At 44.6% G+C, this 19,225-nt stretch overlaps 5 protein-coding genes across 8 annotated transcripts; 2 read left to right on the top strand and 3 right to left on the bottom strand.

The window, feature by feature from the left end:
• Positions 1 to 345: 345 nt before the first annotated feature.
• On the bottom strand, positions 346 to 4,161 carry SAK (Sak kinase). Of its 2 annotated transcripts, none has more exons than XM_070215136.1 (7): positions 4,023 to 4,161; positions 2,968 to 3,063; positions 2,132 to 2,912; positions 1,621 to 2,074; positions 1,047 to 1,563; positions 834 to 983; positions 346 to 775 (listed from the first exon to the last, which is right to left on the bottom strand). In XM_070215136.1, the coding sequence occupies exons 1-7, from the start codon at positions 4,053 to 4,055 to the stop codon at positions 488 to 490; spliced, it is 2,319 nt and encodes a 772-aa protein (XP_070071237.1). In that variant the 5' UTR covers positions 4,056 to 4,161; the 3' UTR covers positions 346 to 487. The 2 variants fall into 2 exon arrangements, with proteins under 2 accessions (XP_070071237.1, XP_017001914.2); XM_017146425.3 differs by lacking the exon at positions 4,023 to 4,161 and adding an exon at positions 3,123 to 3,285.
• A 695-nt stretch (positions 4,162 to 4,856) lies between these two features.
• Cdk12 (Cyclin-dependent kinase 12) lies at positions 4,857 to 9,505 on the top strand. The gene is made up of 7 exons (XM_017146395.3): positions 4,857 to 5,065; positions 5,120 to 5,973; positions 6,033 to 6,192; positions 6,320 to 7,562; positions 7,627 to 8,015; positions 8,127 to 8,600; positions 8,674 to 9,505. The coding sequence occupies exons 1-7, from the start codon at positions 4,857 to 4,859 to the stop codon at positions 8,831 to 8,833; spliced, it is 3,489 nt and encodes a 1,162-aa protein (XP_017001884.2). The 3' UTR covers positions 8,834 to 9,505.
• Positions 9,506 to 10,431: 926 nt separating this feature from the next.
• On the top strand, positions 10,432 to 15,296 carry LOC108060623 (WD repeat-containing protein 26 homolog). Of its 2 annotated transcripts, none has more exons than XM_017146399.3 (4): positions 10,432 to 10,520; positions 11,952 to 12,948; positions 13,232 to 14,184; positions 14,311 to 15,296. In XM_017146399.3, exons 2-4 carry the CDS (start codon positions 12,487 to 12,489, stop codon positions 14,789 to 14,791), a joined length of 1,896 nt encoding a protein of 631 aa, XP_017001888.1. In that variant the 5' UTR covers positions 10,432 to 10,520; positions 11,952 to 12,486; the 3' UTR covers positions 14,792 to 15,296. The 2 variants fall into 2 exon arrangements, with proteins under 2 accessions (XP_017001888.1, XP_017001889.1); XM_017146400.3 differs by having other exon boundaries at positions 10,494 to 10,588.
• A 380-nt stretch (positions 15,297 to 15,676) lies between these two features.
• On the bottom strand, positions 15,677 to 16,704 carry Arv1 (ACAT-related protein required for viability 1). Its single transcript, XM_017146402.3, has 4 exons — positions 16,483 to 16,704; positions 16,309 to 16,428; positions 16,105 to 16,243; positions 15,677 to 16,044 (listed from the first exon to the last, which is right to left on the bottom strand). The coding sequence occupies exons 1-4, from the start codon at positions 16,576 to 16,578 to the stop codon at positions 15,677 to 15,679; spliced, it is 723 nt and encodes a 240-aa protein (XP_017001891.2). The 5' UTR covers positions 16,579 to 16,704.
• Positions 16,705 to 17,487: 783 nt separating this feature from the next.
• LOC108060606 (tRNA (cytosine(72)-C(5))-methyltransferase NSUN6) lies at positions 17,488 to 18,970 on the bottom strand. Of its 2 annotated transcripts, none has more exons than XM_017146377.3 (2): positions 18,852 to 18,970; positions 17,488 to 18,759 (listed from the first exon to the last, which is right to left on the bottom strand). In XM_017146377.3, exons 1-2 carry the CDS (start codon positions 18,915 to 18,917, stop codon positions 17,503 to 17,505), a joined length of 1,323 nt encoding a protein of 440 aa, XP_017001866.2. In that variant the 5' UTR covers positions 18,918 to 18,970; the 3' UTR covers positions 17,488 to 17,502. The 2 variants fall into 2 exon arrangements, with proteins under 2 accessions (XP_017001866.2, XP_070071577.1); XM_070215476.1 differs by having other exon boundaries at positions 18,848 to 18,945.
• Positions 18,971 to 19,225: the final 255 nt, after the last annotated feature.

Here is a 19,225-nt window from a genome sequence, read left to right as displayed (position 1 = left end):
TTGATTTTCGTGATCTAGGGCTGTAACACTAAAAGAATTTTAAATCAATTGCTGTGGAGCACTCCAAGAATATTATTTTGTAAACTAGTGTAAGCTACCATAGGAAGACAGTCATAATCAAAACTAAAGCAAACTTCTGACTGAAAATATAAAATCTTCTCCAAGGGTACAAAAATTAAATTAAAATGTTTTAAGTTCCGTAAAATTTTTTAATTCGATGAAACCATTTACGGTGGTACAATTCAGACACTTAACAGTACAGGGAATGCGAGGCTTATACATTTATTTTCAAACGAAAATCATAATACATTTAATTGAGGCCAACTTTAATTTTACATTAAATAATTTTAAATTAAACTTTTTGAGTTACTCATTATAATAAGCACAGGGAAAACTTACAAAATATAAATTCAGTTAATTTACAATAAAAATATATACGATCAATCTTAAAAACTATATGCGCATTTTTTGTTGTTGATTGATTGATTTATAAAAGCATGCGATTATAGCAAGGCGTTGTCGTTTTGGGTGTCATTACATTACTATAGTCAATCTTCCTGCCGCTCCCCAGCAATGGAGCTGTCTTTAACTTTAACTGAATGGTTGGCATCTGACTGAATCTGTCTCTGACCGCAAAAGGCATGTCGTCGTCTTTGCCGAAGTGAGTTGAAGTTCCATTGGGTTGGGTGTAAGTTACACCCCCACCTTGAATATTTGGAATAACAGAGATTACGGATCCATCATAAAATTGCACTTGGACAACTCCATGGGAGAGCTAGGAGAGAGAAAGGAAAGATCAGTAAAACTCCTAATTAAATATACGATTAACAAACCTCAGTGGCGATTCCAATATCAGGAACGGTGATGCGTTTGATGGGAATATTTTGATGGGCGGCTAGCATGTTTGACCTGGAGCAATTGGTTCCGAAATCTGTGGTATTTCGAGTCGACGAAATAGTGCTTACAGAAAAATTTATTGAACCCTGTAGGAATGAATGAATGAGATCTTATAATATATGTGAGATCATATATATATGCATATATACCTGATTTGATTTTGGTGTTGAAAAAGCAAGGTTTGTGGTTTCCCTTAGGCCATCTAATCTCTGAGCTGGCTGCACATCGGTTATAGGCCTTCGTCCGATTGTGACTGGAAAACACGTATTGTCCTTCGTCTGAGCAACCTCCAAGGCATTGCTGATGTTGACACAATGAGTAAAGCACTCGTTTCCATGCTCTATCAAGGATCTTGGCTCCGAACAGGAATGATCCGACAGCAACATTCCATTTATATCGTACACCTTCAGACCCTCGGAGGGCGACTTTAAAAGCTTAGCCCCGGAATAGAAACGAATCTCAAAGTCTGCCATTGTCTCCATTAACTGGCATTTGCCTAGGGCGCTGAAGTAGGTGACTTTCGGCGTTTTGCTTTTCACCAGACTCACGAATCGAGCCCCGTAAACATATTTTTTCCAGTGCTTGCTGGGCAAATTCTCGTAGTTATAGACACAATCTCCGCTTGGTATTTGAAGATCTGGTGGCTGTTCTCTTACTGGTAGCCCGCTGAAATGTACCAAAACATTAAATGTTTTTCGGTTTTTATTATAACACTTTACTTACCGTCCAGGATCCGGCTGGTATATTATGATGCGCTGTCCGTTATCCGATATGCGGCAAATATCATTTATACGATCTTCATTAAGCTTTGGCCGAAACTTCAGAAATTCCAGGACCACCTCACCATTTCGTAAAATACTCATTATTGCATTCTTTGTCTTATAACGCGTGGGTAGTAGTCTTTTGGTGCACAATGGTGGCACTGAAATTCGCTCTTCCTTCAGAGGTGCAGGTCTAGAATTTGGTACCATATCAATGTCCATGCGGAAATGCGGAGCCTTGGATGTTACTGGCCAAATTTGTTCTGCTAGCCCAGCTGATGCTTGCCGAAATAAACCAGGCTGCTCATAAGTCATTCGATGATGATTCTGCATGAATTCTTCCTCTATTTGGGGAAGGCCTTGTTGAGGTCCCGAGTTTTCCACAGAACGAATACGCTGAGAGTTTCTGGAGTCACCTAAATAGAAAGACTTGGTGAGATACCAGCAAAAACCGCCATTCCCTGAATTCTTACTGCTAGCAAACGTTATGATTCCACTATCGCCGCTCTCCAGGCTCTGGCTGAACACATTTAACGCTCCCGGCGTCGAGTGTCCCCCGTTTGAGCCATTATCCAATCTCTTCAACATAAACGGATGGCAAAGGACTGCCTCCAGGGTGATTCTTTCGTGAGGAAGCTTCTTAAGCAACTTGTTTATCAAGTCCTGCGCCTCATAGGACAAATGAGCCGGCATTAGGTACTCGGACATGACCACTTTGTTAAGGGTGGACTGAACGCCATCGGTTTCGAAGGGCGGGCGCCCCACCAGCAGGGTGTACAGCATACATCCAACACTCCAGACATCGGCTGGGAGTCCGTGTGACACTCGTGAAACTACCTCGGGCGAAATATAGTTGGGGGTTCCACACATGGTCACATGCCGCTCATCCGGTCGCTTTAGTTGGGTGGCCAGACCAAAGTCGGCGATTTTGACGTGCATTTCCTTGCTGAGCAGCAGGTTGGATAGCGAGATATCGCGGTGCATGATGTTGTGCGAGTGCAGGTACAAAAGACCTGCTACCACCTGCTTCAGGATGGAGGCAGCTTCCGCCTCTGTAAAGGGCCTAGCAATGTGGTTCATGTAGCGATGAAGCTCCCCATTGTGGGCCAGCTCCAGCACCAAGTAAACGTAGTGGGAGTCCTGGAAGAAGGTGTACAGCTGGAGCACAGAGGGATGCTTCAGGCGAGAGTGGATTTCCACCTCCTGGCGAACGCGGCTGGTGAGTCCAGTGCCTTGGATCAGCTTCTTATCGATCTGCGGGCGCACTTATGATTAGCAAAAGGATTCCCGATGTAGGCCGGGTACTTACCATCTTAATGGCCACATCCTGGTGAGTGTGCAGGCATCTCGCCTTGTAGACACTCGCAAAACCGCCTTTGCCCAGCAAGTGCTGTACTTCATAATCCTGCAAAGGCAAACAACGCTTGTAATTTCCACCAGACTGCTGGATTCCGGTCCACCCACCTCAATTGTTTCACCAAAGGCCCGATTGGATAACATAGTTAGCTTTGGACCACGAACTTACTGAGCAACTTGCTATTTACAGTTAATATTAACCAACCATGTAAACAAACAAGCCTAAAAAAATTTGAATGGCCACCGATAGTTTTGGAAAAATTCTACGGTTTACCAACACAAACGAGGGCTGCATTTTCGATTACAATTTCAAAAACTAAATGTAAATAAATTAATCAGAAATATTTATTTGTAAATTAATCTGATTTGTTTTATTATTACCTTTTTGTTATAATTAATACTTAATTAATTATAAATTAAATATCGACCATCCTATAACCTATCGATAAAAGCAAACATCAAAACAAACTATTTTCGGGTTAGGAAAAACTTGTTATATGTTTGCAAATAATAAAATGTATTTGAATTAAACATAATCTTAAAAACAATTCTGTTTTTGCAACAATCAACCAACATTCCTTCTATTTTATTTCCCACAGCGCGTTCACACTGCCCCATAAGGTGACGCATCCCTGGTTGATTAATCGCAGAGAATATTGCCAGCCATTGCAAATGCGGAAAATTATTCTAATATTTCTACCGAAACAATGCCTAATGAGACATGTAACCTGCATTTGAACAAACTTTCTTATATATAAACAATCCTGCACAATCTGATGCAATATTCGCGTAAAGAATTTGATTCGAAAGCATAAACAACGTCGGAATACGGCTGTGTTATTTAATAATTTAAGGGCTTCTCCGAGTGCGTTAGCCGACAGCCAAAACAAAGATTCGCGGAGTCCGCCGATTGCGGCAGCAACAAAGTTTAAGCGAGGTGTTTGCATAATTTACATCTAAAAACTGGTAAGTCCGCAGAAAAGAAAATAAAATGACCCACATACTTACATTTGTACATATGTGTGGCGGTGTGCGCCTCATACATATAGGCACGCACACAACCTTGGCCTCGCACCTACGTCACCGACGAGCAACAGTGTTGAGACCAGTACTGGGAAATGCCCTCGGAAATCCTTACCAAATTTTGAAAATTAAAATTTGTAATAACTGAAAATTAATGTTATTTTGGATTTTCAGTGCAGGACTTGAGCATTCTCCCCCTACAAATTATTTCATTGGGTAAGTTTCTGAAAGAAATAGGTCAGTGCAAGCGGTTAACTTTCCTTTTCAATCATAATTTTGTTTAAAAAAAAATCCAAATATTTATTTTGCGAATATCTTTAGTGTGACCTCCCGACATTCATCCGCGAAATATCAGTGGCAACCGACACGCGTTCTTCTGCTTTTCACCAAATATGTCGTTTGGTCACACTCGCCACTTCATTATAACCTAAAATGACAAGTTGTAATTTTTTTTTATGTTAATTTTAGTGGAAACCGAACACTAGATCGTTTTTTAAGACCATTGCCGTGAAGTGCCGACCATTTTTGATTGCCTGCGCGACTGCTCCGCTGTGAATTAGCACATATCCCCACGATAATCATGTAAAGAAAACGTCACTCTAATATGTGCTTGTGCTGAGAGGCAGCAATGTAAATAAAATTGGAGCTGCTACCGAGGAAAAACTCACCGCAAAGTTAGAAACTTGGATGCCGAAGTGTTACTGGCAGTACGAGTAAATATAGCGATCCCGACAACGACATTTAGCACGAACCGTAGAGAACTGAGCGTGGTGGTGTCTGCGGATCTTGCGAGTGCTCCCATCCCGTCTAGACGCTACCATGCATGCGTCCTCCGCCGCGGCCACCGCACTTGTGGAGTACTCGGACGTCAGCTCGGAGGACTTCTCGGACCAGGAGGCCGGCGACTTGGACGCGGAGGCCGGCAAGGGAGCCGGAAACATCAAAAAACCAAAGCCAGCTGCGGATAGCCAGTTCCCCAAAGGTCGTCTTGGTGCCAAGCCCGATAAGGAGGGCTATGATAACTACAGGTAAGTGGCGCATACAATCCGATGCTAGTGAAGGCTATAACACCCCTCTTGCAGAAGTAGACGAGCAGAAGACTCAAACGATCCTGCTGCGGCCGGATCGAGGCAAACGTCGAGCAGCGAAGCCACCAACCCGCGGGAGGATCCCTCGCTGGCATCCAACACCTCGAAGGACGAGCTGTGGGGTAGGGAAATCTACATGTCCAGCGACTCCATCGATACCGACGAACTCGAGGCGGAGATGAAGCGGCAGAAGCGCAAGAAGCAGAAGAAGGACAAGCACAAACACAAGTCCAAGAAGAAGTCCAAGAAGCGCAAGAAGAAGCGGGCCAAGTCGTACTCCAGCATCGATTCGATGTCGGACAACGACATCAATGCCTTACTCGACCGGCGCTACACCCCGCCGACGGCTCCGAGCAAGAGCAACGAGCGAACGGTGAGCGCGGCGCCCTCCACGTTCACCCCACACAACCTCAAGGAGAGCAGTTCGCCGGCCACACCGCCGCCTGCTCGTCGCCCCAACGCCAATAGCACCTACTACGGAGAGTCGACGGTGGAGACGGCCAACACTGCCCTGGGCAGCAACCTGCAGGTCACCGTAACGAACAAGCAGCCGAGCAGCAGCCGCCACCGATCCCCTCCCCCCTCCACCCGCTCCAGTGGCAATGGTCCTAGGTTCGGAAACTCTCCGCGCACTCCTCCCCCCTCGCACTACACCTCCTCCAGCGGCGGTGGAGCTGGCAGTGGGTCAGTGGCTCGCGATTCCCGGAGCTCTCGCTATGTAAATAGTCCACACAAGGAGGAAGTGAATGCCCATCACCGCTCCAGCCACGATCACGGCTATCAGGGTCGTTACTCGGGTGCCGCTTCCAGCAGCCACGATGCCAGGAAGGTGAAACGACTGTCACCGGGTAGGTATAGCTTGCTTTTTGGTATGTTTAGTGTACTTATTTTGGGAGACTTCTCACAGAGCTGGACCGCTACAACCATCAGCCGAGTACACCGCCCCACAAGCGACGGAAGTTTGGCGATGGCAGGGATGTTGGCCCCGGGAACTTCGAGCACAGTAGGCACCACTCTAGCAAGTACGAACGCTACAGCAGGGATCGATACTCTAGGCGGTCATCAAGGTAAAGTTAAACCATATAAATTAACAGTCATTCAGTAATATTTTCTTATCTCTAAATGAACTTAGTTGTAAACATATTCAGTAATTTGATCTATAAATGTACCAAAAATATTTTTAAACTCTTTCAGGAGCCCCAGTGTCCAGCACTCTCGAAGCCGACAGTCTCCTGTGGGCGGCTTGTCGTCTGGCGGAGCTGTTTCGAACGCGTTCCGACATGGCAGCAGTCACAAACACAAGTACGGAACGACGGCTGGCTCGCCGACCTCCCACACGTCGAGATCCTCCAAGCGCGCATCGGGAACTGGTACCTCTGGTGATCGCTACTCGAGATCGCCGAGAACGAGCTCGCGCTACCTGGAGGCCTCACCCCCGTCGCCAGTCGGAGCTTCCAGCTCGCATCACCATCACCATCGACGCTCGCCAAGGATGCGGCAGAGGACCAGAGGAGGCAGCCGCCGTAGGTCACCCAGTTCGGCCAGCAGCGGGAGCTCCGCCTCGCGCAGCCGATCGCCCACGTCAAGGGACTTGAAGCACAAGCGCGAGGAGTACATCAAAAAGATCAGCGAGACAAGCCTTTTCGCCGAGTTGGTCAAGGACCGTCACAAGAGACAAAAAGCGCTGAAGGAAATCATAGAGCGGCAGGAGGAGAACAGCAATAGCAATAGCAACAGCAATGGTGCACTGACCATTAACGACAACAGTTCCTCGGTGGATGGCAATACGCCCAACATGGGTGATTGCCGGTCCGGCCCTGGAAGTGGAACGCCCGCAGCGGCGTCGACGACTTCCAATGGGCTTGAAGTCCTGGGTAGTAAACCAGATCTGGACCTCAACAACATTCCCATGCCAAACAAGGAGACCGAGACTCTGGCTCCGCTTCCAGGTCTCAATGCCGATGTTCCGGACAGCTCCACGCCGTTGAAGCAACCTTCGTTGGTACCACCTTTCTCGGCCAGCAAGAACAATTTAAAACCGAAGAGTCTGACCTCTCTGCCGCTGCCACCTGGGATGAATGCCCTTGACCTGGTTAATGCGAGATCTCCTTCGCCGGCGCAGAAAAAGGATTTGGACGAGAAGAACGTAAATTCCAGCGTTTGCGCCAACAAGAGCGTGCTTAATCTTCCGATGCCACCGGTAATTCCCGGCAGCGAAGAGCTAAGTGGCGACGATGATGTTATCGACAGTCCCGAAGATTTCGATGTCCCATCTGGCGGCAATGTCCACGGTCATGGCGGTGGGCAGGGAGGCACTCGTCGGCGACCAGTGATACTCAACCGTCGAGACTCGCGGAACAACGTTCGCGACTGGGGCGAGCGCTGTGTGGATGTTTTCGAAATGATTGCGCAAATCGGAGAAGGAACTTACGGGCAGGTACGAATTGGACGAATTGTTTATCCTTTGGGATATGCCTGATGACTTACTTTTATCCTTGCAGGTCTACAAAGCGCGGGATCATCATACCAATGACATGGTAGCACTGAAAAAGGTTCGGCTCGAGCACGAGAAGGAGGGCTTCCCAATCACAGCCGTACGCGAAATCAAAATATTGAGGCAATTAAACCATCGCAACATAGTCAACCTGCATGAAATTGTGACGGACAAGCAGGATGCCGTGGAGTTCCGTAAGGACAAGGGGTCCTTCTACCTGGTGTTCGAGTACATGGATCACGACTTGATGGGCCTGCTCGAGTCTGGCATGGTGGACTTTAATGAGGAAAACAACGCTAGCATTATGAAGCAGCTTCTGGATGGTCTCAACTACTGCCACAAAAAGAATTTTCTGCATCGCGACATCAAGTGTTCGAACATTTTAATGAATAACAGGTGGGAGGAAGGGTCAAAACATGCAACGACTGATAATTATTTAGAAAACATTCTAATTTTAAGGTTAATTTTTGGTTTTCGGAATTGAAACTATTTGTATGCTTCTTGCAGGGGTAAAGTGAAACTGGCGGACTTTGGTCTTGCACGACTGTACAATGCAGACGATCGGGAACGACCCTACACAAACAAAGTTATTACCCTTTGGTATCGACCGCCCGAACTGTTGCTGGGTGAGGAGCGGTATGGTCCGTCGATAGACGTGTGGTCCTGCGGCTGCATCCTCGGAGAACTCTTCGTAAAGCGGCCTCTCTTCCAAGCCAACGCGGAGATGGCTCAGCTTGAAACGATATCAAAGATCTGCGGGTCACCGGTTCCTGCCGTGTGGCCGAATGTAATTAAGCTGCCTCTGTTTCACACTCTGAAACAAAAGAAGACGCATCGCCGTCGCCTTAGGGAAGACTTTGAGTTCATGCCTGCCCCTGCACTAGATTTGCTGGACAAAATGCTGGACTTGGATCCGGACAAGCGTATCACGGCCGAAGATGCGCTCCGGTCGCCGTGGTTAAAAAAAATTAACCCCGACGAGTAAGTATATCCAGAACCCCGTGTGGGTACTACAAGCAATCAACAACCAACTTACACATTTGTTTATTTAAAGAATGCCAACGCCTCAATTGCCCACTTGGCAGGACTGCCATGAGCTCTGGAGTAAGAAGCGCCGTCGGCAGCTGCGGGAACAACAGGAATCGCTTCCTCCCACTGTAATAGCCTCGACCAAATACCAACAGCATGGAGCTGCCATGGTGGGAGATGCTTAGCAAATGCTGTTTGCTTCGCTTCTCAATGTTAGAGAGAGCTACAAACAGCGTGTTGGCGATGAGTGTTCCTGGTGGCACTAGTAACTAGCCGTAACTAGCAATAACGTAACCAATAAAAGGATTCTGTTATCCTTAGACAGGGCCAGACTAGCTTGACTTGGACTTGCTCTAGCCGCTGTCGAGTTTAAGACAGCTTCAATAAAGTCTTGGCTACATTTACAAATTGCTTTATATGTTGGGCAAATTTAATCAATCGCTGTATAAACGAAGTGTTATATATATTCGCAAAGATACATTTTTTAAAAGAGCATGGTTTTTATATATATTAATTTAATTTGCATTGCTACTAGTGTTTTTAATTTTGGAATATTAATTGGCAATCGGAAGAGATCGTGCACGAGCTGGAGTGTAAAGTTCAAGTATAGAAAGTGTAAACTAACTCAGAATGTATTCGTATCATCAAAGGCGATTTGTAAGTGACCATGTTTCAAAGCTACGAAATAAGCGTATATAGTGAAGCAGTTAAAGATTAGCATTTTAATTATAAACAAATTGTTAAATAATAATAGACTACAGATAGTGTATTGACTAGTTTAGTTTATTGCTAAGTATTTAAGAAAAGTGTAAATTATAAATGAATTTATCAAGTAAATATGTACTAATTTACCCATACGCAGGCATTTGATAAGTTTATATTTTAAATATGATGTTTGAGCGCACACAGCATCAGAATTTCTTAGCATGATGTGCGTGAGACTGAAATCGATCCACTCCAAATTATGTAAATAGGTTGAATATTGCTACCATTACACACACGATCAACAAAAGTAATATCTCAAAACGCAAATCAAATCGACTAAATTCATTTTTGGTACATCATACCCTATCTAAATAAAAGTGAAACATACAACGTGTACTTTAAATCATTTTGTAGCTAAGTAGGCTCTTTTAAATATCTTATTAGGTATATTCTTGTTAAAATATCCAAATTTTGTTTTTTTTTAAATACCTTTATTTTTATCGTAATTTTGGTTGTTTTTGTTGGGTGAAATTAACATATTTTTGTTCGTTTTTTTTTTTGTAAAACCGAAGAAGGTAAATTCCCCGTTCGTCTTTTTGATTCTATTTGTTGACTAAAGATTGAAAAAAAGTTGTATTTTTAAACCAGACCATAAAAAATGTATTTTAGTGAACATTATATCTTAAAAATTTATTTTATGACATCAAAAATAATTTATTCAAAAGTTAATTATTTTTCCGAAAATGTATGTTCTATGTCCTTGAATTTTTCCGCTGTTTACTACAAAGGTTCAGTTTTTCATTTTAGTTTTTTATAAAAAACATTTGGGAATATAACATTAAAATTAAGTTTTTAATAAACCTATTAAGGTAATACTAAACCATTGACGTTTCCAAGAAGTTATTCGTTGCAGCTGGTCAGGGCGTTTAATTTTTTAATTTCGAAATATAATGGAAAAGAGTGGTAATACGGCAATGAAAAATTATTCAAATCATAAAGTTCATAAAGTTTTTTCCAAAGACATTTAATTACAATTTTAACAAAAGTTCGAGACAAACGGTCACTCTAATTGAAAACCTTAGTATTTTTAGCGAGTAACGAAATGGTTTGGTATTTTCCAGTGGTCCCACTAAGTGCAGCATATAAGTGCGTTTCATCATCAGATTTGTATGTATATTGTGTCGTTCGCCTTTGTTTTTTAATTGCAAGCCCGTCAATTAAGAATTGGTTTTACGGTGTGTGTCCAACTACTCGGGATGACTATAGCTCGGTATAGGCCTTTCAGATGGGCTGAATTAGGAGCATAAACAACGAGAAAGGTTGCATCTGTGGGAGCGTGTATGTTTGTATACCTATACCTACGCGATTATTACGATGCACCTGGAAGGCCAAAAGAGAAATGCAGTGGAAAGTGGAGTGTACTAGCGAACCTTAGCCAGCTGAGTGGATGCACAAATTAACCAAAGTCCCTAACTGTTTTTAGGTCCTGGGGAACCCAGTCTTGGTCCAGACATTTTGAAAAGAAAGTGAGGAAAACAATGTGTGCGTGTATGTAAATAGATGTATTTTCTCATTCCTTTGTACCGAAAACAAAGCAAAGCTGATTAATACGAGCTCCCACAGTCGGGGGCGGAAGTATTGGCTAATTAAGATTCTTCTATTTCTCCTAATGTTGCCCGAAATACGCTTATCTTAAAATTATTTCTGATATCGTTAACGACGTAGTAAATCTCGACTCATTTTAAAATTGGGCCACTCATTGTTGTTTTTCTTTTTTTAGCTACTGGTAATTATTAAGCTTTTTATCCCCAACATAATGGAATTTTCCTTAAATAATTTGGTAAAATAGGGCAAAATTGCAATTGCGTTCTATTCTACAATAAAGCCCATTGTTTGAGGTCTATGATACGGGGGTGCATTTTTCCTAGTGGTGTGGGTGAACCAGTTTTCCACAACAGACCATCGAAAATTATACATCTAATTTTACTTTCCAAAAAGAAAACGCGAAAGTGCACTAGGAAAACTGAAATGCCTTTAAAAGCGCCATATATTTTGCGTTGTTCCAGTATTAGGCCAAGTCATTAATGGTTAATTATTCATTGTGTGAACAAATATTAAATTCTAGATTACATGAATACCATATAACCTTTTTAAATTACCCTTGCATTTACAATCGGACTGCAAGTACCAACATTTTTGCCCGCGACTGTGCACCCAACATCTAGGGATGTACATATGTAAGTAAAATGCATGTACATTATCCATACATATGTACAAAGTACCTACAAATGTAAAGCGTATGAAGTAAAATAGCCGAATGGAAATACCCTTGAATTGATTGATTTTACTCAGAGTTTGTGTATTGACGAAATTAGGTGGAGATTAGGAAACTCATTAGGTTGCATTTGTGTACGCTTTTTTGGTAGAATTACTTTTAGGTGCGCAATCAAAGGGTAGATTACAACAAGCGAACCAAAACGAAACTTAAAAATAACAGTGGGGTTCCATAAGGTGTTCTGGTGTCCCAATCAGCAGGCAGATTACGAACTGCACTCTTACAAAGTAGCTGGAATATAATGTGCCATACCTTCTCCGCAGGTCGTAGATCGAACTGCTATCAGCGAGTGCTATCAACTGCCAAAAACGGAGCCACAATCACGCTGACACCCCTTGTGCAATCGTCGACTCAGGCCGCCTAGGCCCATCAGGCAGCGGTCCAGGTTGGAGGCACTTGCTCGGGATCGGCATTGGGATCCGGGTCCGGGAAGAGGCTGAGCCTGCTTGTTGCTGCCGCGTTCGCAAAGGACTCAAAATTGATAGAAACAACAAAAAGGCTGCTGCAACTGGTGCCTCATCCGAGGACCAGCCGCCGCGCAAAAAGGGTCGTCGCTCAGGAGGCTCAGGCTTCACGTCCTCATCCGCCGTTTCCGTTTCCGCTGCCGCAGGATCAATAGATGCGGCATCCACGTCGCGAGCGGCCCAGCAGTTACAGCACCAATTGAACTCCTCAACCTCGGCAGGCCCCAGCTCGGAAGCATCGGGAAATCCTAGCAAAGTGCAGAGAAAATCGACAGACGGCAACAAGAGACCACGGGATCACACCAGCAGCAGTTCTCTCGGCTCCGAGGCAACCATGCAGAGCACCACTTCCACGTCGAGCGGCTCCTGCTCCAGGCCTCTAGAGGGTTCCACCCTCAATTCGGGCGGAAGCGCCGAGAACGTAGCCCGCGAAGGCGGCGGCAGTGGCGAGGACAGCGTCGGCATCGGGGATGAGAATCCCTCCGGCAGCAGCGCCGCCACCAATGGACACGACTCCAAACACAACGGCTTCGTCGTTAACAATAACGGCAGCAGCAGCCGCATCGTCGACGGCGAGAACAATCGAGAGAACACCAGCTACAGCGGCGTGCAGCTGGATAAGTCCAACCAGGAGATCATCCGGCTGATTGGACAGTACCTCCACGACGTGGGCCTCGACAAGTCGGTTCAGACACTCATGGTTGAGTCGGGATGCTACTTGGAACACCCCTCGGCCACCAAGTTTAGGGAGCATGTCCTAATGGGCGACTGGTCGAAGGCAGATTCAGACCTTAAGGTAACCAGATAAGCTTCTCATTACTTACTTATCCTCGTTAACAGCAAATCATTGGGTTCAGGACTTGCTTTAAGAGTTCGAGTAATAATCGTTTGAATAGATGAAGTACATATCATCGGAGAAGTCACAGAAATCTCTTCCAACCAAAGACGGTTGGTTTTGTGCATTGATTCGTAAGATCTAAAACTGATTTTGGTTGGAAATATTTTCTTTGACACCCCCTGATGCTTTAAGGGATTGAAAAATCAACTCATGTATTCCCCATTCTACTCTTACATTGCAGGACTTAGAGCCATTAATCGATAATGGAAAATTGGCAACGATCACCGAAATGAAGTTCATATTGCTAGAGCAAAAGTATTTAGAGCATTTGGATGATGGCAATCCCTTGGACGCCCTGCACGTTCTCCGTAGCGAGCTGACGCCCCTGCAGCACAACATATCGCGAGTGCACCAGCTGTCGTCGTATATGATGTGTTCCACCAACCAAGACCTTTACCAGCGCGCCAAATGGGAGGGAAAGGGCATCCTGTCGCGGGCCTTGGTCATGGAGCGCCTGCAGACTTTCATGCCGCCGTCGGTGATGATGTCGCCGCGCCGCCTGCGCACCCTGCTGCAGCAGGCCGTGGAGCTGCAGAGCCAGCACTGCCCCTGCCACGACATGGCGTGGGAGACGAACCTGGAGACGGTCTCGCTGCTCACTGACCACTGCTGCACCACGGACGGCTTTCCCATGCAGACCATTCAGATCCTCACCGACCACTGCGACGAAGTTTGGTTCTGCAAGTTCTCGCCCGACGGCCTTAAGCTGGCCACGGGCAGCAAGGACTCCACTGTGATTATCTGGGATGTTGATCCGTATAAGCTGACCCTCAAGCACAGGCGCGTCCTCGACGGACAGGCGCAGCTCAGCGTGAGCTTCGTCAGCTGGAGTCCCGACTCCAAGCTCATCCTCGTCGGCGGCACAGAGGACTCCCATGAGCTCTACATCTGGAACGTGGACGATGGCAAGCTGGTGGTCAAGTTCTCGCAGTCGCTGGAGGACAGCCTGGCCTGCGGTGCATTCAGTCGGGATGGCGCTCGCTTCGTCTGCGGCGGCCAGAAAGGTCAGCTTTACTTGTGCGACCTGAACGGCACCATCGTGGACTCCTGGGAGGGCGTGCGCGTCAACAGCATAGCCTTTCGGGCGGACAACAAAACGATCTTAGCGGCCGATAATCACTACCGAATCAGAGGGTAAGGGGGATTTCAGATTGGCTAGCTAACATTTAGAAATGTGTGAAACCAATAGGATTCTTAAAAGCTTTCTAAACAATTTCATTGTCATTTTTGTTAGTCATTTAATTTATTAATTCGTTTCAGGTACAACTTTGATAGCCCGCGTTCAGACTTTGATATTCTAAGGGAGCCACATCCCATTATGACCTTCAGCATCAACTCCGCTGACCGCTTGGCTCTGCTGAACGTCTCAAACCAAGGCCTTCATCTTTGGGACATCGAGGACAAGTGCCTAGTGCGCCGATTCCAGGGAATTCGACAGAGCAACTTCGCCATCCACTCCTGCTTCGGCGGCGTCAACGAGAGCTTCGTGGCCAGTGGCAGTGAGGACAAGGTCGTCTACATCTGGCACATCAAGCGCGAGGAGCCGTTGGCCAAGCTGGCCGGGCACACCAAGACAGTCAACTGCGTGTCCTGGAACCCCGTGTACCCGTCCCTGCTGGCCAGCGCCAGCGACGACGCTACCGTGAGGATCTGGGGACCCAAGCCCAACGGCAGTAGCGCAACGACTGAGAGCGACGATTGCTCTTCTAGCTCGTCTTCGTCCTCCTGGAATATGACTTAATGTAGCGGGCCGTAGCAAATGGATGTGCGTGGGGTAGATTTTGGATGCTGATTTAGTTATAGTGCGCCCTGATTTCGATATAAATGCAGAATGCGTCCCGCTCTGATTGCGCGTCGGTGTCGTCGTTGCTACAAACTGCCATTACAACAATATGTATGAGCAGCATGACTTACGATTAGCATTAATTACTTAAGTACATTCATACGAAAGGAGAGGCATAACATCATATCTACTATGCTATAACAAGAAATCAATTCGTTCTCAGATTTCTTTTTTATGTATGTTTATGGCAATGCGAAGTAATATTTCCCGGCCTATATTAGCGACTTCTCTAGACCTTTTTAATTATCAAAAGTGGAATCGACCTGCTTGGTTTTAAAATTATTAATTAATTATTGCCATTTGATTTGTTCTATGCAGTTTCCGACATTTAGTATGTAACACGATTTGACGTATTTCATAACCAACAGACACAATAAAAATAGATCTATATATGTTTTTAAAATGTCTATGTTTTCCTTTCGATTATCCTGGGTCTAAAGCAATCAATAAAATTTGAGTGAAAATTAAGCATGCTCTTTTTTTTATCCATTTCAGTGTACAGTGGTTTGTGGGTGATCTATAATATTTTGGATTTTTTAGTCAAGACTAATGGATAATCTTAAATTATCGCTTTATTTGTTGGAAAATAAATATTTTAAAACTGAACGTCAAGAAATGAAAGTACTTGAAAACTGAAATAATCTTACTAATTTTAAAATGCTATCCTGCAATTTTTAGGATTCACAGCGATTAGTTTATGACATGGTTGGCGATAACATTTATCATAGGAAATTGGTTTTCTTTTGTCAGCCTTTTATGAACAAGTTTTTAGACAATAATCATTTAAGTAAAATTCGTTTCCACCACAAGAGACACAAACTGCCTAGCAGTTTCCTTGAAGGCGAAAGCCAGGACAACCAGTGCCAGAGCCCACCACCGAAGGTTCTTCCTGTGCGCTCCAACAGCTTCATATGCGAGGACCAGTGAGCAGAGGTGATGGCCCATGACCAGAGCATGATGCAAACTTCTACCAAAAACGGTTGTATTATTGCGCCAGACCAAAATGGGCAGGAGGAAGAACTTGGACAGGTTGGAGATCAGCACCACTTTGAAGATAATTAAAGTAAACCTGCGAAGTCCCGTTTTCTGAATCCAATCGACACTAAGTGTGGCTGTAATTATAAGCAGCAGTAACGTCATAAGCAGGTAATCTAGGGAATATAGAAATAGATAGAAAAAATCGCGTATAACCGAAAACCAAGGTTCAATACCTCCCATATTTTGAAGCGTATATGTATAGAAACCCTTTTCATGGACGTGTAATGAGGCATTCGGAGGATCAGGGAGCTTTTGGCGGCACAGCGCGAAGGATTCCAGGAGCAGCACCACCAAAGAAACCTTCCAATAAAGCTGAAATATCAATGATCTTAGAGCTATTTCCTGCAAACGACTCCGTAAGGTCTTAAGTTGTTCACCTTAAAGTCTCCATTGTATATTATGTGGCGGAAGGCGCATGAATCCAACAGAAGTGCATCTATTAATATTATGAACTCCTCGAACTCGATGTATTTATCTGTGATTTGCTGACACTTATCCTGCAAAATGTAATTTAAATAAAACAATCTGATTTCGATGTTTTACTCTCTTACGCATTGGGTGGTTTTCAGAGTATTGCTGTATTTCTTAAAAAGTTCCTTGACTCTGTGCCCACAATTAATGCACACGAATCTCTTTTTTTCTGTCATGCTTTAGTAAATTAAGTTAAATATTAAGTTAAATTAAGTTTTAAGTTACTTCCAGACCAACAACTTTGGGGAAGGTTTTTTTATTTTGGTGCCGCATAAACAAACATTTTTATCAATCAGCTGATTAGTATTACCGTTTCCAGAAAACTTAATAATACAGCAATACACTTTTTAACCAGTAAAAGTTTGAAAACACCTCCATATTATGGTTTAAATCACACAATTTATTCTAGGTATTCCCTAATACCGCTTAATAACAAATAACAAATAGTGACGCAAATTGCAACAAATTAGAAACGTTTTGAGTAAAAACTTTGCAGAAAATTCTGAAAGTTGACTTTGTATGAAACAGCTGACGAAAATTCAACGCCAATCACAAAAAGAATCCACCGGATGACCGTCGTCCATTTGGTAGGCTAAAGTATTAACAGGTTTTCCTTTTCTCCTACCACGGGGACGAATAATAAATTATTTATTTAATGTATGTATGTTTTAAACTGCTTCATCTAGATTTATTTATTTGAAGGTACATCATGAAACGTTTAGGAAAAATTTAAACTGTGTTTATTTAAATTTGTAAAATTGCCTTAAAAGCAGACAAATGAAGTGCAGTCCTTGTCCTTTCTCCTCTTTCTGAAAACAAAAATAAACCTGCGATATAAATCGAAAGTTTTATAAGTTTTTTAGTTTAGCAAACTAAAATTTATTAGCAGGTTTATTCATTTAGAAATATTGTATAATCAGTCGTAGGATCAGAAATGGTAAAAAGTTTGTACCAAAGCGAATGCTTTCCTTGATCGTTTATATTGGCTTAGAGTCTAAGCCTTAGACCTTACGATTACTACCTAAGAAGTCGGCCTAGATTCGTAGAGCTAAAACAGCAAATATATTCCCCAACTACAGAGAATTTCAGTAGTGCTTTTTTTATTCATTTATTTTTTTCTGAAACTTGGCAATGAAGAAACCCACCGTGTCTGAATTTTCCCCACTGGGTCCGAAGCGCTGCACCAGCCGCGAATTGGTTTCATTAAAATCGGGAAGCGGAAGACCAGGACCGCCCCAGCGGGGCGTGGCATCAACCAGTCGCAGCTCGGAAAACTTCCTCAACGCCCAGGATACCAGGCACTCGCACTCCTCCTCTGTGACGGTGCATGTACTATATACGAGAGTTCCGCCAGGCCGCAGAAGCTGCACCGCCTGCAGGAATAGACGGCGCTGAATATTGGGATACGAATGCAGCACCTTCGCCTGCTTGATGCTGCAGGAAAGCTGTGGCCGGTTGCCGAGGCCACTGCAGGGGGCGTCCAGCAAGATGCGGTCGAAGCTGCCACAGGGGAAAGGAGGCCCACTGAGTTCTCCTCTGGGTGCCAGGTCAGGTGCCACTGCCTTGGTGGAGTCAAACACGTGCGCTGTAATGCTCTTGTAACCTGCCAATTTGGGCACCATGCTGCGTACGCGACTTGCAGAGTTGTCCAGAGCCACCACGGATCCCTGGTCGCACATTAACTCGGCTATATGGCTTGTTTTGTTGCCAGGGGCAGCACACATGTCAAGAACGCGTTCGCCGGGCTGCGGATTCAGGACGCGGACGCACACGATGGAGGGAAGATTCTGCAGCAGGGCATCTTCGTTGCTCAAATCGCCCAACGGGGGCACCCCGCTGACGTTAGACTGCATTTCCACGGCGATTCCACTGGCGGGTTTGTCAAGGTTGTTGAAAAGCTGATAGCGTTGCATCAGCACCTTGCCAGTGCCCAGAAAAATCTTCTCAGAACTGGAGTATCGGGTAACCGACCCGCGCTTGCATTTACCAGTCAGATCTGCATACACGCTAACCAGTTCCTGCAGCTGTGCGTTGGACTCCATAGCGAGAACGCCGGGCGCGTATATATGGGCGCCTCGGAGCAAAGCAGCCCCGCAACAAGTGTCCACTATGACCTCCTTCAGGTTGGGATCAACGGAAACCTCCGTCAACCGCGCCGCCAGCGGTTCAATGCACAACACCTCTGGCAGTTTCGGCAGCCCATAGACCTTTGGGGATTCCTGGCCGTAGCGAGCCACGAGCTTCTCCTCCAACTTTTCCCGGAAGGCCTCAACGGACATGCGAAGAGTGTTCACCCGATACGTGGTGACCTTCGGCGTCCGGCACAGCCATTCCAGCAGTGGAGCAAGGGCAGCCGACTAGAAAGAACAGGGCAGCTTAGCTTACCAAATTTAAAAGCTAGTGTTGCTCAGCGAGGATCCGGGTTAGAAACATAGTGTGGCTTACCTACATTCACTTTCAGGATCTCGGCCTCCAGCAGGGGGTTCCCTAAAAATGGGCTTTTTGGGTAAAACATGCGTGCAGTGGATATGATCAAATTTTAACTAGAGATGTGCAAAAATATCGATATTTTTCAAACCAGAAATATACATACAGTGGGTCACAGCTTATTTCAACCAGTCTAAATATAATAATTTATATAATATTATTTATTATAGTAATTTATATATTATTTATAATATACAATTAATAAATTAACGTAGTGGCTTTTTTTTAACTTCTTTTTTTAAATTTTGCATGACTACCCTTTTGTTTACCAACAATATAAAGTTAACTTTACATGGATACAATGCCTTTTGTTGTTGTTGCCAAGTAAAAACTTCT

Source organism: Drosophila takahashii, chromosome 3L (assembly GCF_030179915.1).
Source record: "Drosophila takahashii strain IR98-3 E-12201 chromosome 3L, DtakHiC1v2, whole genome shotgun sequence".
Lineage (NCBI taxonomy): Eukaryota > Metazoa > Arthropoda > Insecta > Diptera > Drosophilidae > Drosophila > Drosophila takahashii.
The sequence above is the reverse complement of the archived record's forward strand: the minus strand, read 5'-3'. Positions and strand labels throughout refer to the sequence as shown.

Excerpts from the sequence above, each read along its gene's own strand:
- SAK (XM_017146425.3), bottom strand. The coding sequence starts at position 3,158 with ATGTTATCCAATCGGGCCTTTGGTGAAACAATTGAG. Across the intron at positions 1,564-1,620 it reads TACCAGCCGGATCCTGGACG|CGGGCTACCAGTAAGAGAAC; the intron begins GTAAGTAAAGTG and ends GGTACATTTCAG. Across the intron at positions 984-1,046 it reads CAACACCAAAATCAAATCAG|GGTTCAATAAATTTTTCTGT; the intron begins GTATATATGCAT and ends TCATTCCTACAG.
- Cdk12 (XM_017146395.3), top strand. The coding sequence starts at position 4,857 with ATGCATGCGTCCTCCGCCGCGGCCACCGCACTTGTGGAGTACTCGGAC. Across the intron at positions 5,066-5,119 it reads GAGGGCTATGATAACTACAG|AAGTAGACGAGCAGAAGACT; the intron begins GTAAGTGGCGCA and ends CCCCTCTTGCAG. Across the intron at positions 6,193-6,319 it reads TACTCTAGGCGGTCATCAAG|GAGCCCCAGTGTCCAGCACT; the intron begins GTAAAGTTAAAC and ends AAACTCTTTCAG.
- LOC108060623 (XM_017146399.3), top strand. The coding sequence starts at position 12,487 with ATGCAGAGCACCACTTCCACGTCGAGCGGCTCCTGCTCCAGGCCTCTA. Across the intron at positions 12,949-13,231 it reads AGGCAGATTCAGACCTTAAG|GACTTAGAGCCATTAATCGA; the intron begins GTAACCAGATAA and ends CTTACATTGCAG. Across the intron at positions 14,185-14,310 it reads AATCACTACCGAATCAGAGG|GTACAACTTTGATAGCCCGC; the intron begins GTAAGGGGGATT and ends AATTCGTTTCAG.
- Arv1 (XM_017146402.3), bottom strand. The coding sequence starts at position 16,578 with ATGACAGAAAAAAAGAGATTCGTGTGCATTAATTGTGGGCACAGAGTC. Across the intron at positions 16,429-16,482 it reads CTCTGAAAACCACCCAATGC|GATAAGTGTCAGCAAATCAC; the intron begins GTAAGAGAGTAA and ends TACATTTTGCAG. Across the intron at positions 16,045-16,104 it reads TACGCTTCAAAATATGGGAG|ATTACCTGCTTATGACGTTA; the intron begins GTATTGAACCTT and ends TATATTCCCTAG.
- LOC108060606 (XM_017146377.3), bottom strand. The coding sequence starts at position 18,917 with ATGTTTTACCCAAAAAGCCCATTTTTAGGGAACCCCCTGCTGGAGGCC. Across the intron at positions 18,760-18,851 it reads CCGAGATCCTGAAAGTGAAT|TCGGCTGCCCTTGCTCCACT; the intron begins GTAGGTAAGCCA and ends TGTTCTTTCTAG.